Source organism: Strigops habroptila, chromosome 16, assembly GCF_004027225.2.
Source record: "Strigops habroptila isolate Jane chromosome 16, bStrHab1.2.pri, whole genome shotgun sequence".
Taxonomy (NCBI): domain Eukaryota; kingdom Metazoa; phylum Chordata; class Aves; order Psittaciformes; family Psittacidae; genus Strigops; species Strigops habroptila.
This window is the reverse complement of record NC_044292.2, coordinates 3,305,067-3,318,097: the sequence shown is the minus strand read 5'-3', so window position 1 is coordinate 3,318,097 and position 13,031 is coordinate 3,305,067. Positions and strand designations below refer to the sequence as shown.

At 48.7% G+C, this 13,031-nt stretch overlaps 3 protein-coding genes across 5 annotated transcripts in view; 1 reads left to right on the top strand and 2 right to left on the bottom strand.

The window, feature by feature from the left end:
• Positions 1-2,574: 2,574 nt before the first annotated feature.
• Positions 2,575-8,471, bottom strand: FBXO2 (F-box protein 2). Its single transcript, XM_030507654.1, has 6 exons — positions 8,376-8,471; positions 6,710-6,985; positions 5,224-5,350; positions 5,031-5,126; positions 4,545-4,680; positions 2,575-4,115 (listed from the first exon to the last, which is right to left on the bottom strand). Exons 2-6 carry the CDS (start codon positions 6,957-6,959, stop codon positions 3,981-3,983), a joined length of 744 nt encoding a protein of 247 aa, XP_030363514.1. The 5' UTR covers positions 6,960-6,985; positions 8,376-8,471; the 3' UTR covers positions 2,575-3,980.
• On the top strand, positions 6,822-11,837 carry LOC115617317 (F-box only protein 6-like). Of its 2 annotated transcripts, none has more exons than XM_030507652.1 (6): positions 6,822-6,910; positions 8,667-8,981; positions 9,588-9,714; positions 9,927-10,022; positions 10,337-10,472; positions 11,140-11,837. In XM_030507652.1, exons 2-6 carry the CDS (start codon positions 8,723-8,725, stop codon positions 11,284-11,286), a joined length of 765 nt encoding a protein of 254 aa, XP_030363512.1. In that variant the 5' UTR covers positions 6,822-6,910; positions 8,667-8,722; the 3' UTR covers positions 11,287-11,837. The 2 variants fall into 2 exon arrangements, with proteins under 2 accessions (XP_030363512.1, XP_030363513.1); XM_030507653.1 differs by lacking the exon at positions 6,822-6,910 and adding an exon at positions 8,499-8,541.
• Positions 11,726-13,031, bottom strand: part of MAD2L2 (mitotic arrest deficient 2 like 2) — an 8,378-nt gene continuing 7,072 nt past the window's right edge. Inside the window, exons 9-10 of one of the 2 annotated variants that reach the window (XR_003994564.2) lie at positions 12,775-13,023; positions 11,726-12,674 (exon numbers count right to left, since the gene is read on the bottom strand). Coding sequence is in view for 1 of the 2 variants with exons in the window: in XM_030507655.1 (XP_030363515.1) it covers positions 12,982-13,023 (42 nt within the window). In the remaining variant the exon portion in view is untranslated. Of the gene's footprint in view, positions 13,024-13,031 lie in introns of both variants that reach the window. The other variant, XM_030507655.1, reaches the window with a different exon arrangement.

The following is a 13,031-nucleotide window of genomic DNA, read 5'->3' as shown; positions in this document are numbered from 1 at the left end:
TGTGATATGGGACAGCACTGAAGATGTGGGAATGGCTGTGTCTGAACTGGAAAGGGAGGTATATGCCCGGGGGCTGTTTCTTCATTAGCTCAGTGTTTTCCAGTTCTTTGCAGGTTTTCCGCTCCTGACATGCCCGTGGGCCCAAGTGCAAGGGCTTTCCATCCTGTTTGTGGCCATACTCACCTCTGCTGTAGCTTTAGGCTGATGCCACACTGTCCTGGCTTTTAGGAAGCGGTGTTTCCAGCCCCTGCAAGCTGTTTGATTTAGGGAAATCAGACTCCTAAACTATTCTTCCTTTTACAGCTGGCTGGAACAGCTGGGCTGCAAGCAACAGGGAATTGTTAGATAGATTTTACTCTCTTTTCTCCCCCATTCCTCCCATCCCCAGTCTTGAATGCCTGATGGGGGAGGAAATTTCTCCATCTGTCCACAAACCCCCCAGATGGGTAAGAATAGATTCTTCATACAGAAAAATACAATTAGACTTGACAAGAGATGTATGCTAGTGTTTCCTTGCCAGGGCCCCAGCTTGTTCTGGTCTATTCCTCTGCAAGAGACTTGCTGTAGAAGCTACTATGGAAAACAAACCCCAACCACCCCTTTTAAGTATAGTGGCATTTATAGCCACGACTAGCTGTGGTGGGCTTTGTAGAAAAGAAAATCACAATGGGATCTTGTACAACTGCAGCCACAAGGATGCAGTTGGCACCCAGGAAATGAGATGTCAGCTGCTGAGAGCAGAAGGGGCTGTGTGGAGTGCTGTGTGTAGGGCTTCTCTTAGTGGCACTGAGTATTAAAGCAGGCAGGGTAAGAGGTGTGTTCGTGCTGGTGTCTTGGCCAGGAGCGAGTAAATCATGCCTTAAACTCTCCCTTCTAGCTCTCATCGTCCAGCTGCTTTGAGGGCTGTTTTGGAGGACATTTCTATTCTTTGGTGTAGCTCGCTACTAAGCGGTGTCCGCTCCAGAAGTGGCTGTGATGCACTTTGGTTTGATGTGCAGAGGACATAAGAGCCCTTTCTACAGCTCTTGTTGCCATGCTCAGGACTGGCAGGAGACCCTTTTGTGTGGTTTTGATTTTGGCTTTTTTCCTCCAGCAACAATCACATTTTGTCTGTTTAATGCTTGGATTTCTAAATATTCTGAGTCTGGCCGATGAGAATCTCTGTTATAGATTACCTGGGGACAGACCTTTCTGTCTGCTCAGCACACTCCTGCGTTGTTCATCAGTGTTCCCAAAGGCTCCTGTGTAGCATCACCCAGCTGCTTGTGGGTGATGCACAACAGAAAGCAGAAGGCACTCCTGTTGAAGCTGTGTGTGATGGAGCCCTTCAGTGGCTGGGAGCTTAAATACATCAAACCCTTCTGTCAGTTGCACTGATTCTGCAATAGTATGAAATTGCATCATCTCAGTTTCAATGAAGTCTGTACCATGTGAGAACCCGTTAACTTCCCATGCTCAGTTCGTCTCTGACAGATGAACTGACATTGCCTTGGACCTAGATGTGTGCGGTGCAGATGTCAGTGCGTTCAGACCTGTGGGATTTGATCAAAATTCAAAAAGCATTTGGAATGAAATATTTATAATGTGAACAAGATTTTATTCCTTCCTTCCCCCTCAAGTACCTGCTTTGGGACTCTGGTACTGATGTGGCTGCAGGAAAGGAGTTCTCTCTCCCCTGTGGTCAGCGGCAGCTCTTGCAGGCAGCTCTGTGGAGCAGAGGTAGCTGTTGTGTGCAGGGAAGCAGAGTGTCTTGGACAGCAACTCTTGGAGGGGAGCAGGAAGGTCAGGATGCCCCTGGCATGTGAACATCAGGCCTGGGGGCTTGAGTGGGAAGCCCCCAGCAGCTGTGTTCATTGTAAGGAGCTGCTGGGGGGGCTGTGTGCATTCAGTGGTCCAGGCTAGGTGAGCCCAAATGGGGACCATGGCCCTACCCTGGATTTACATGGGACACAATATCTGAAGGCTTAAGCCTGACTCCGAGACGGTGACTTAGGAAAGGTTCAATTTAACAACCACATCAAGATGTGGAATATTGATCCCTTTGTTGTATTAATTCCTTAGGGGCAGATGGAGGCCTCATTGCTATTGTGGGGCAGAGTTGGCAGCGAGTTGAATACTAACTAGCAACTTTGTCAGCTGCACTAAAGGCTGTGGTGGTGTGTGACAGAGTGCAAGGGTGATGGAGGGGAAAGGCTGAAATTCTGAACTGGTTCTGGTCTCTCCTGGGTCAGAACCAAGGCTGAGCTCACAGCAGAGCTGCAGTTACAGATGACCTGGAGGGCATCTGTCAGGGCTGGGCTGTGTAGGAGCTTTCCTGGACCTCCTCTGTGCCTTGCATGAATTCCTACTGTGTTTTAAGTGCACCTCTGCCTGCTGCTGCTCTGCAAAGCTGTTGCCCATCAAGTGCTTCTGACAGGTTCAGGCTGCTGGGTCAGGGAACAGAACATGTACCTCTTTCAGGGAGACTCATGGTATTATCCAAGATACAATGACTCCTGGTTGTTGACAGCAGTCCACGTAACTGAACAGAAGACGCATACTGAAGCACAGGACACAAACACCCAGCACACAAAGGAAGATCCACACACAATTGTGTCACTTTATTGTGTTTGCCTGGCCTGTGGCTTGGTGTGGCTGTGGTTTGGAAGCATCTGAGTGCAGAAAGCCTGGTGAAGCAGAGCATGCAGTGACCAGCTTGCAAGCTCTCTCCTTTGGCTACAGGTAATAGTAGTTACACTGCACTTGTAATGGTGCACTTTGATGCAAAGTGGCATTCAAGTATGTATGTGCTGGCAGCCCAGGAAGGGAAGACAGATGGATGGATGCAAAAATGTAAGTGCCTTTCTCTCTAGGCAACACCACCTCTATCAAGGGGATGCTCTTCTGCGAGGACTCACCAGTAGGGACAGACTTGGCTCAGGGGAGCTTTAGGTGTCTTTGTTCAGGATGGTGGCTCACAGCCTTCAGTTGATAGCAAGAGGCACTAGTGGGAGTATGTATGAAGTGCAGTCTTGTCAGCGAGCATATGGAGTGGAGGCAGACGTGTACTTTTTGCAGACACTGTTAGTAGGCAGAAAGAACTGCCATCAAGTGGGGCTAACAACAGCTCTGTGTGAAGAGTATCTCCTGCCTGCCAGGAGATGACCAGGGTGCTTGTTGCATGAACAAGCACCTGCAGAGGCCAGGAAGGGGTAGATGAGTTTGAGTTTGTCCCTGGACCCCCTCCCCAGTTTGCTTCTAACCCATTTCCCTAAGGCCTTGGCATCTCTCTCCCCCAGCAATTACTGTTGCTTGCTCTGTCTGAGGGAGCTAAACGAAGCACGAGGGTTGGACATTAGAGAGATTTCAGTTCCCAACACTTGATAAATGGATGCTGGGAACAGTAGAAAAGGATCCAATCCCAACTGCTTTGCATTTTCACTAAAAATTAAACTAACAGCACTTGGCAGCCAAGTTTGAGCTCCTCTGTGGCCAGCCATGACATCTATGGTTTATAAATGGGAGAAGCTAAGGTTCTTATGAAGCAGTTGGTGATGCTTCAGATGTGACAAGGCTCTGGCATGTTCTCAGACACAAGGACTATGCTTTTCTTTCTTCCCTTTTTTCTACTCTACCTTCTAGAAAAAATAAGCTTTAGTGCCCCTTAAAGTTAAGGGGTGCCCAAGTCTGGGAAGCAGGCAGGGTGCTCATGGCTTAGAAGCAAGATCTGCAGGACCTTTGGGGATCTCATAGCTGATGGAACATCCATGCAAGCGGCGAGGCTCTCTCTCCTGTGGTGCATTCACAAATTCATTCACATTCTTTGCACAGTCCCCTTGAGGAAGGGCAGATGGTGGCCCCTGGCATCTCACACACACGTTCATGCGCAGAAAGGCCGTGTCCTCTACAGCCTGGAAGCAGCACCACGCGGAAACCATCCAGAGGCCATGGAATGCCCTGAGGGAAGTCAGCTCCAGCATGCAGGCCCCAGTTCTGCGTGGCTATGGCTCCACTGTCACGCTGCTGTTGGTCACACGGATGCCATACCATCCCTTCCAGAACAGCGTGTCCTGGCCACCGTGTTCAAAGCGGACAAAGCGGACCCCAGGCCCGTAGTTGGAAAAGGTGTGGGAGATCTTTGGGATGAGACACAAAATGGTTATTGGTAATTGTCAAACCCCCATGAACCTACCCTTTAGTGCACAGAGCCTTCAACCCCACCTGCCTGAATCATACCTAACAGGTTGGGTAGCAGTGAGGACATTTACAGTGGGAGTTACTAGATGGAAGGAGCTTTGATCCCATTGTTTTCAGAGGCCATTGAACCTCTCCCAGTTTTAGGCATCTCCTTCATCTTACACCTGCAGTGGCGGCTCAGCAAGTTCCCAAGTTTTATGTAAGGCAGCCTCCCAGTATAATCCCTGTGTTCAAACATAGGGCCATGGCTCCACAGAACAAGACAGATGCCTTCTCCTCTAGGAGAACTCTCCTGCTTCTCTCTGCTTGCAAACATTCCCAATTCCCGCAGGTTGGGTGTTACCTGCTGAGCCCAGAATGTAACTCACCTCAGTCCAGTTGGCGTCGTTGTCCTGTGGGATGGCAATGGTCTCACTTTTGTACTCGGCCAGAACATCCTCGTTCTCTGAGAGCAGCTTCACACAGAGCTCATAGAGGCAGCCAGCATCACTGCGCCCTGCATACCTGTAAGGAGACCCACACTGCAAAAGAGCCAGAGCATGCAACCACATCTTGCTGAATGCAGGCTCCATCTCCTCAAGGTACTGGAGCCTTGGTTTGAGGTGGAAATCTGCAATGGTTCCTACCCCAACCTACCACCTCCCCTCATTCACAACAAGAACCTGGTCTTTAGAGGCCACACGCACCAATTTGAAGCTTGTGGGAGCTGCCTGTGGTGCTGTAAGTCAAGACCCAGCCCTGTCCCACATCTAGGGGATCCTGGGAGCTGAGGTTCTAAGGTCCAGGGCAGGTGTATGCCCTTCCTTCTCTTTCTTGACTCTCTCCCTGCCTTCTGAGGCATCCTTGCTACTTACCAGTCTCTTACCACAACTTTAGGCTGGGTTGTATCCATCAGCTCTTCCCAGTACCCCTCAGCCCTCAGGTCAATGACCTGAGCCTTTCGACACCACCTGAAACACAAGATGTTAATGGGTATTACAGTCTCTCCTGGGACTGGGGCAGCCAAAAATGTCCCCTTCCCTGAATAAGAGAAGAAAGCAGCCTTACTCATAAGATGTAACAAAGTACTTATTGACTTCTTCACTAGGGAATTCTTTTCCAAAGTCCCCGGGAAGCTCTTCAATTTTCCAGCCATCACCTCCATTCTCTACCTCTCCCCAGTGCTGCAAGTCTTCTGCAAATGGCAGAAAAGAGACTTGAATGAGTCTGAGTTTCTGTGGGCTTGGGGAACCTGATCACCTCCCCTGGGACCTTTTTCTGGCTTGTGCAAGGAATGCTGTGGAACAGAGTGCCCAGAGAAGCTGTGGCTGCCCCATCCCTGGCAGTGTTCAAGGCCAGCTTGGACACAGGGGCTTGGAGCAACCTGCTCTAGTGGAAGGTGTCCCTGCCCGTGGCAGGGGGCTGGAACTGGGTGAGCTTTAAGGTCCCTTCCAGCACAACCCATTCTGGGATTGTATGATTTTGTATGTAGGCTACAGAGATGTTTGTTAAGTAGGGGTCAGGCAAATACCTTTAGTGTGGCTGAACCGAATATTAACACACTTTAACATTCCCCACCAAAATGGCCATGTACAATGGCTATGTGGGTATATTTAAGTACTCTATTTAGTATTTAAGTACTCCAGAGAGATCTAGGTGTTCTGAACTGTGCTTCAGTACTTCCAGTTTTATAACACAAGCATAGCCTGGGGAGGGATGCTGACTGCTGGATTTCTAAGCTTTCTAAATTGCTAAGTGGTATTTCTAGAAGCAGTATTAAACACTGGGCTCCTCTGGTCTTAGCCAGAGGGAACCTGGGTGTTGGGAAAGCTTCCAGAATGATAATCTGTAAACAGAATGGAGCAGCTGTGTTGATATTGCTTTGGTCTATCATGTGTGAAATGTGTTTATTGCTGCTTTTGTTGAGGCCTGGTTACGGCTGCTTATTGCTGAGCATTTTGTAGATCTGGCAAGCAAAGTTCATAGATTATCATCATAATGGCAACTGGAGGGTGCGCACAGCTCTGACAGGCTGCAGGAAGGAGAGTACAGACAAGGTTTGCCTGAGCTGCTTCAAGGAAGGAAGCATGAAGTGCCTGGTGAGCTATGGGTAGACCAGCTCCTGAGCAGGGAAGGGCTTCATCTTTCCAGTCCTGGCTTAGCAAGAAGCAATCTAGAAATGCACATGTCCCTCCCAGTACTGCACTGCACAGGGGCTCTGTCCCCTCCCAGTACTGCACTGGACAGGGGCTCTGTCCCCCGTTACTGCACTGGACAGGGGTTGCAAAGGACATTTCTGTCTCAAATATGATCAGATCCCTGCAAGGGCTTATATAAAGTTGATGTCAAGTAGAGCCCTTTGCAAAGGCTGATTATCAAAGGCCTTCATGCCCATTAAATGACTTGACTGCATTAAGTGATTTGACTCTTAGGCAAGAAGAAAATGCTACAACCTGGTAGCAACTAAGATCTTTTTTCCAAAGACTGGAGATACCCAATTCCAGTGACCAGTCACCTCTATGAAATCCTGGGGCTTGTTATGCTCATCTCTCACCTTCACCACATGGGTTCTTGATGAGATTCTTCCTTTTCTTACTCAGGAAGTAGAAGTTTTGCCAGTTCTCTGCATTCTCCTGTGACTCTGCTCCAGTGAGGCCTTCCTGCTGACACTTCAGGATCCAAAGTGCAGCTCCATCAACCAGGTTCTTCCACTGGCAGCAGACCAGGCGGCAGGCCAGCACCAAATCCACCGCAGGTATGGAAGCCAGGATCCTGATCAGGACTGCTTCAGGGAGGGACTCCATCCTTGGGCCAAGCTGGATGGAGCCTTCTGAGAAAGAAGGGGAAAAGAGCAGTGATACAGACTTCAGACAGGAGGTCTCACACACACAGTGATGTCAAATGCTGATGCAGTAGGAAAAAAGGGAAAATCGGCATGTTATCTGAAAGCATGATTTTGGGGGCATAGGTTGCTTCCGAACCTTAAGGCCTCCTGACTCCTATTAAGTTAATGCCCTGAAGCACATGAGTAGATTAACATTTTCTGTTTTAAGTGAAAGGCCTTGGTTAAACTCATCCACAAAGTGCAAGTAGTTGACAGCTGCAGTTTGGATGGTTCCCAGACTGGAATCTGTCCTTCCAGAAGTCTCTGCTGCTGCAAAACCCAGTTTTAGCAATGACTTTCCCTGCAGAGAAAGGCATCTGGGTGGGTTTTCTGCCTTTAAGAATATCACCAATGATGATAAATGCTGCAGAGCAGCACCTGAATATCAGTGGTGAGCATCCTGCCAACCCTGTTTGCAATGGCTCATTCTATATCTGAAAGGCTTTTTTCCCCTTGAGGGGCTGGCACTTAATCTCCTTAGTCATGAGCCTGTATAAAGTATGAATCGGAGCATAACAGAAAATTACTCAGTTGATATTCTCTAATATTCATTTTTTTCTATGGCCTTATAATCTGAGCAGTTAAGTCAGAAGTGTGTGCTTTAACTGCATGTGCTGATCTGCACTCTGACTCCCAACTGCTCTCTGCTGTCCTGAGCTCCTGAACTGGATGCTGCAGGAGTAAGGACAGATGAGTGTGCGGATTGAGAGCCTGTGTCATTCAGTGCCCTGTGACACTGCTTTTAGCTCAGCTGAGCCCTGATGCTGGGAAGCTGCCCACACTGCAGCAAACTGCACAGATGCAGCCTAACTCCTTACTAAGCCTAGGAGAGCACTAGGGACAAAGCAGGTGAAATATCCTCACATGATACGTGATGAAATAGTGCCAGTTCGGGCCAGGAAAGGAAGAAAGAGGAGTCACCACTGTAACAGCATCCTAAATCTAGGTGTTCTAGATACAGAGGTATCATGTTTCCTCTATCTGCACTGCAGACAGCAGGAGGAAACTGTCATTTAACATCCTCGGGCTTTTACGAGGATAGCATTAGGGATTTCCCGTTCCACACCCCCCCCTCCCCTTCCAACCCTCAACCACAGTTCTGAAGACGGTGATTTGTAAAATCAGAGATCGCGCTGGTTTCATTGCCCAGGCCCGGTGCTGGAGCATGGCTGGAAGCAAGGATTCCCAGTGCTCCGGGGAGGGGTGACAGTTCCTTTCCCACCCCGATTCACATGGTCTTAAACCCGGCCCGCCCTCCCCGGTCGCTCCCATCCCCTGCTCTGGTTCCCCGCTGCCCCCCGCGGGGTCACGGCGCACCGGGGCCGAGCGCTCTTACCTGGGGCGCTGCTCGGCGGCGGCCGCGGCTCGGGTCAGGGCCGGGCCGCGCTCCGCTGATAAAGGGCCGCGGCCCCGCGGGTGCCGCCTCCTTCCCGGCTGCCCGCCCCGCGCTCCGCCCCTGCGGAAGGGCCGCGGCCGGTTCACATCCGCGTCCGGGGGCGCAGGTGGGGCCGGGCGGGGGGCGCGGGGCGGGCGCTGCTGGGGCAATGGCCCGCGGCACGGCACCGTCCCGCCCGGGGGCCGTGTCGGTGTGTCGGTCAGTGCTAAACACTCTGCTTCTTTCCCCAAGCTCTGCGCTGTCGGTGCCCGGGGGTTTCCGCCGCGCTCGCCGCCCGCCGGTCTGCGATGACAACCATTTGCGACCTCCCCGAAGACGTCCTGGTGGAACTACTGTCGCTGCTGCCCGCCCGGGACCTGGTCCGCACCTGCAGGGTGGTCTGCGCGCAGTGGCGGTACGTGGTGGATCTGACCACCCTGTGGAAGCGCAAGTGCCAGCGTGAGGGGTTTTACCTGCAGAACTTGGACAGGAGCGTCTCGGACTGGAAGGTCTTCTACATGCTCTCCCACTTGAAGAGAAACTTAATCAAAAACCCCTGTGCTGAAGGTTTGTTTAATTATTTATAGCAGAGAGGACTAAGAGTTTCCTAACAGTCAGAATGAGTCAGTGTCCTGCATCACGCAAGTGCTGCTGGTGGTGTGGGACTGTCCAGCTACTGATGGATCTCTGCTGGGGCACATCTGCAGTGAAACTACTCTGGGTAGATAAAGTATCAGTAAATACCTATCTGTGGTTGCCAGCAGAAAAATCTCCATCTCTGGAGTCACAAAGGCCCCAGTGCTGCAGGCTGGCTGTTAATTTGCACAGCAAGTACAACATGGCAGTGAAACCATCAGGTGTTGGGATTAAACGTTCAGCAGCTGGGGAATTTCTGTTGTCAAAGACTTGACTAATATGACTACTGTAACTCTGCTTTATTGCTGTGTTTCTGATGTGGTCAGGAAGTTGCTCCCTGTTGGCCTGGCTGCTGACAGCCACATTGAAAGTGATGGCAACATAGAGACAGGAGTCGCTTTCAGCTGTAGGAATAATAGAGTGTATCTGAAAAGTCATCAAAGTAGGCTCCTGGTATTCTTCTGTAGCTGATTCTTTCTCAAAAGCTGGAAATTGCACAGAGGTCCTAACACTCATTTTTGATACTGATGTTTTTAGAGAAATTTCAGCACTGGAAACTTGATAATAATGAGGGAGATAAATGGAAGGTTGAGAATATGCCTGGACCTCATGGAAGAGAAATCCCAGACTCCAAAGTACAGAAATACTTCGTCACTTCATATGGGTAAGAACTGGATTCCAGTGTTCTGGAGTTGGAGACCCGATTCCTTCTATCTCTCTGCAAAGGCACTACAGTTGGAAGGCTTGAGGGAGGTCACTGATCAGCAGGGTCTGGGGTGGGCCTTTGGTGAGAGGAAAGCTGTCAGGGAAAGCGCAGATGTTGGGAGGGAAGAGATGTGTTTTGTGACACTGTGAATGTTTTTATTGCTGTTTCAGGCCGTGCTTCAAGTCTCAACTCATCAGCCTGCAGAAAGAAGGATACTGGAATCAGTTGATGGATGAGAAACGGCCTGAAATTGTAGTCAAGGACTGGTAAGTGTATGTACTGAAAACTGGCATTGGCCTAGAGACAAGCCAGGTCTCTGAAGCTTCTCATGCTATAAAATTAGCTCTTTATCCTTTGGGAGTTGTAGCTTGAGTAAAACAGAAACTAAATCCTAAGTTTGTTCAGTAGGCTGTAAGGAGGTGAAGAGCAGGATAGCTGGAAGTATTAGAACTTCATAGCTACAGGGATGACAATCCTTTTCCTCTGCAGATGGGGACCCCTTTGGAGACTGTTCTTGAACACTCCGGGAAACAACACTGTATATCCAACCCTGCTCCCTGATTACTCCCTGCCTCTCTAGGTATGCTGCCAGATTTGACTGTGGGTGTCGCTATGAGCTTATAGTGAGGCTGCTTTCTGAAGACTACATTGTCCTTGCGGAGTTCCGCCCCGAGCCGGTGGTTATAGAGCAGTGGAATGATGCCGTGTGGAGAGAGGTAAGCACAGCCCAGTGGCTTTACATCAGTATTGTGACACTCGAATCTTGCAAGTCTGTCTTAGCCAGAGTCCCACGTGGATCTTCTTTCTGTGCTCTTCAGCCTGCTAAACTCAATACAAAAGATAAGTAGTTGCTGTTACCAATGCTGAAGAAGCAGCAGTACCAGTACCATGCTGGTTTGCAGGTGCCCAGGGTTTCCTAAAGAGTAGCCCTGGGCTCTTCTGTTGTTTTAGCTCAGTCTCTTTAATTGTTTCTGGTTTTTCACTTCAGTTTTTTGTCTGAGTTACAAGAGCACAGCTCTTGTTTCTATTAGATCACAAAGCTTTGTTTTAAAACTACTACATGGATATCACTTAAAGTATTGCAGATGTTACTTTCCTTAAACTGCTAAACGTGCTTAACTGGTTGGTTTGGCTGTAAATTCCCCATTAGATTGTTACATAACAATCTAAGAATCAAGCTTAATATTACATTTGACTTAGGGTAGAGGCTGAGTAAGAGGTGCTTTTTCCTGTCCCTCAAAAAGAGGAATGATGCACTTTCAATGGGAGACACCTTAGAATGAGCTTTTTCTGAAACCAAGACTCACTGTAGTGGTCTGAGCTTCTAGGTCAGTGTTGGTTTACTTAGACAAATTAAGAAGGATTTTTCTTCTTTCTCTCCAGATTTCTCACACCTTCCAGAATTACCCACCTGGAGTTCGTTACATCTGGTTCCAGCACGGAGGCCAAGACACCCAGTTCTGGGCAGGATGGTATGGGATCCGAGTGACCAACTCCAGCATCACCATTGGGCCCCTGACAATGTTATGAAGGCACAATATGTGTTTGCTTTTACCTCAGGACTGTAACCAGGTGGTCTCAGGTGCACTTATTTGTCTGTACTCTCTGGGTGAGTGTCCTGGCTTTGTCTTGCACAGCTGATCTCAAACACAGGCAGCTAGTGCTCCTTACAGCAGAACTTCTGCAGGCCTGGCCCTCTGGAAGGACTTCTGTCCTCATTTTCCTCCTCCTGCACCATGGATATTACTGCAATTACTAGTGCCCTTCCACAGGAGGAAGACTAGGACAATGAAATGACATCTGTTTGTCTAGTTAATATGTCCTTGTGCTGCAGCCAAACCCTAAGTCTTAAATAGAAACCCCTTCTTGTTTGTTTATGGAACTTACAAAAGATAAGGCAAAAATGTTTTATGCCGGTTATCGATGCTGTCCTCAAGGGCTCTGCTACAGAGACATTTGGTTTTGTATGTTATTTTCCTGTTTCAGTTTTATTGTGTATAAAAACGTGTATCTTTCACATCAGCCCTTTCATAGCATAAGGAAACTGTCAACCCTTTTTCATAAATGCAGTGTCACTGGTACTTAATTCCTTATTGTTTCTTTAAGTGTAGAAGATCAAAACGGTACATGCCTTCCCTGTCCAAAACCAGTCCATTGTTGTTTGAATAAACCACTAGAGAAAGAGGAGATAAGAAATACCTCAAGGTGGCTCCCTTACAACAGAAGTGCCTTTTGATTGTGCTGGGCTTTCTCCTTACTACCTTTGTACTACCAAAGTACTTGGTTTGTACTGAACAGTCTGACCCTATATAAAGTGTTAAAGCAGCACAAGACCTTGCTCTAGAGTATTCTTGCACTTTTTACTTGGAGGGAGCAGGGAGGTTCTGTACTGGCTGTGTTATCAAATTGTCTGACCAACAAGCTCAGCTTAAATACTATGAACCAAGTCTTCTACCCCTGTCTGCACAGAGCCAATGCTAAGGCCTTCTTCCCTCTCCTTTGACAGGTATACGATTAACAGTGCTCCCCTTGTCCTCTATTTAGTATATCTGGCAGGTGTCCTTGCTGGACAGACACATTCCTTCTTGCTAATGCCACTTGTTGCTGAAAGCTCTCCCATAGAAAGGAGAGAGACCAAGGTAGTATAACCCCTTCATGGGAATTGACGGATTCCACATACATTCTAGAAAAGGTATGGAAAAAACCCAATAAAATACAAAGCTCCATACAGAATAAAAATACTTGCTTACAGGGGGAGGCTGGTTTGGACAGAACTCAGGTAAAACTTAGCATTTATTGAAGACTACTTGGGACAGTCACAGTGGACAGATGCTACATAAGGCCTCACTCACCCTTGACATGAGTCCGTTGCTGTAGTGGATCGCTGTATATCACTATCGATGTGCAATGGAGATGCCCTATTGAGGTGAGAACTGGAGCTGTACAAAGCACTGACTGCACACTGCAGTCACCTATGTCCTGCCCCCAGGGATTCACTGTAACAAAACCTATACTCACACATGAGTGTACATGGGAACAGGCTCTGGCTCCACATTCCAAGTCAGTTCTATATACAGTGGTAAGAGCACTTGAAATAGAGAGGCAGCAGCTGCTCTACATTCACCCAGAAGGCCAGCTGAAGAGACAGTTAGCAAGGTATGATTTGTGAGATATCTTAATCCACTAGAAGATCAGATGAGGCTTGAAGGCAAGGAACACTGGTAATCAGGTGCCTTTGTGGGCTCGCTCTTCTACATAGAGCTGCATCTGGAGGA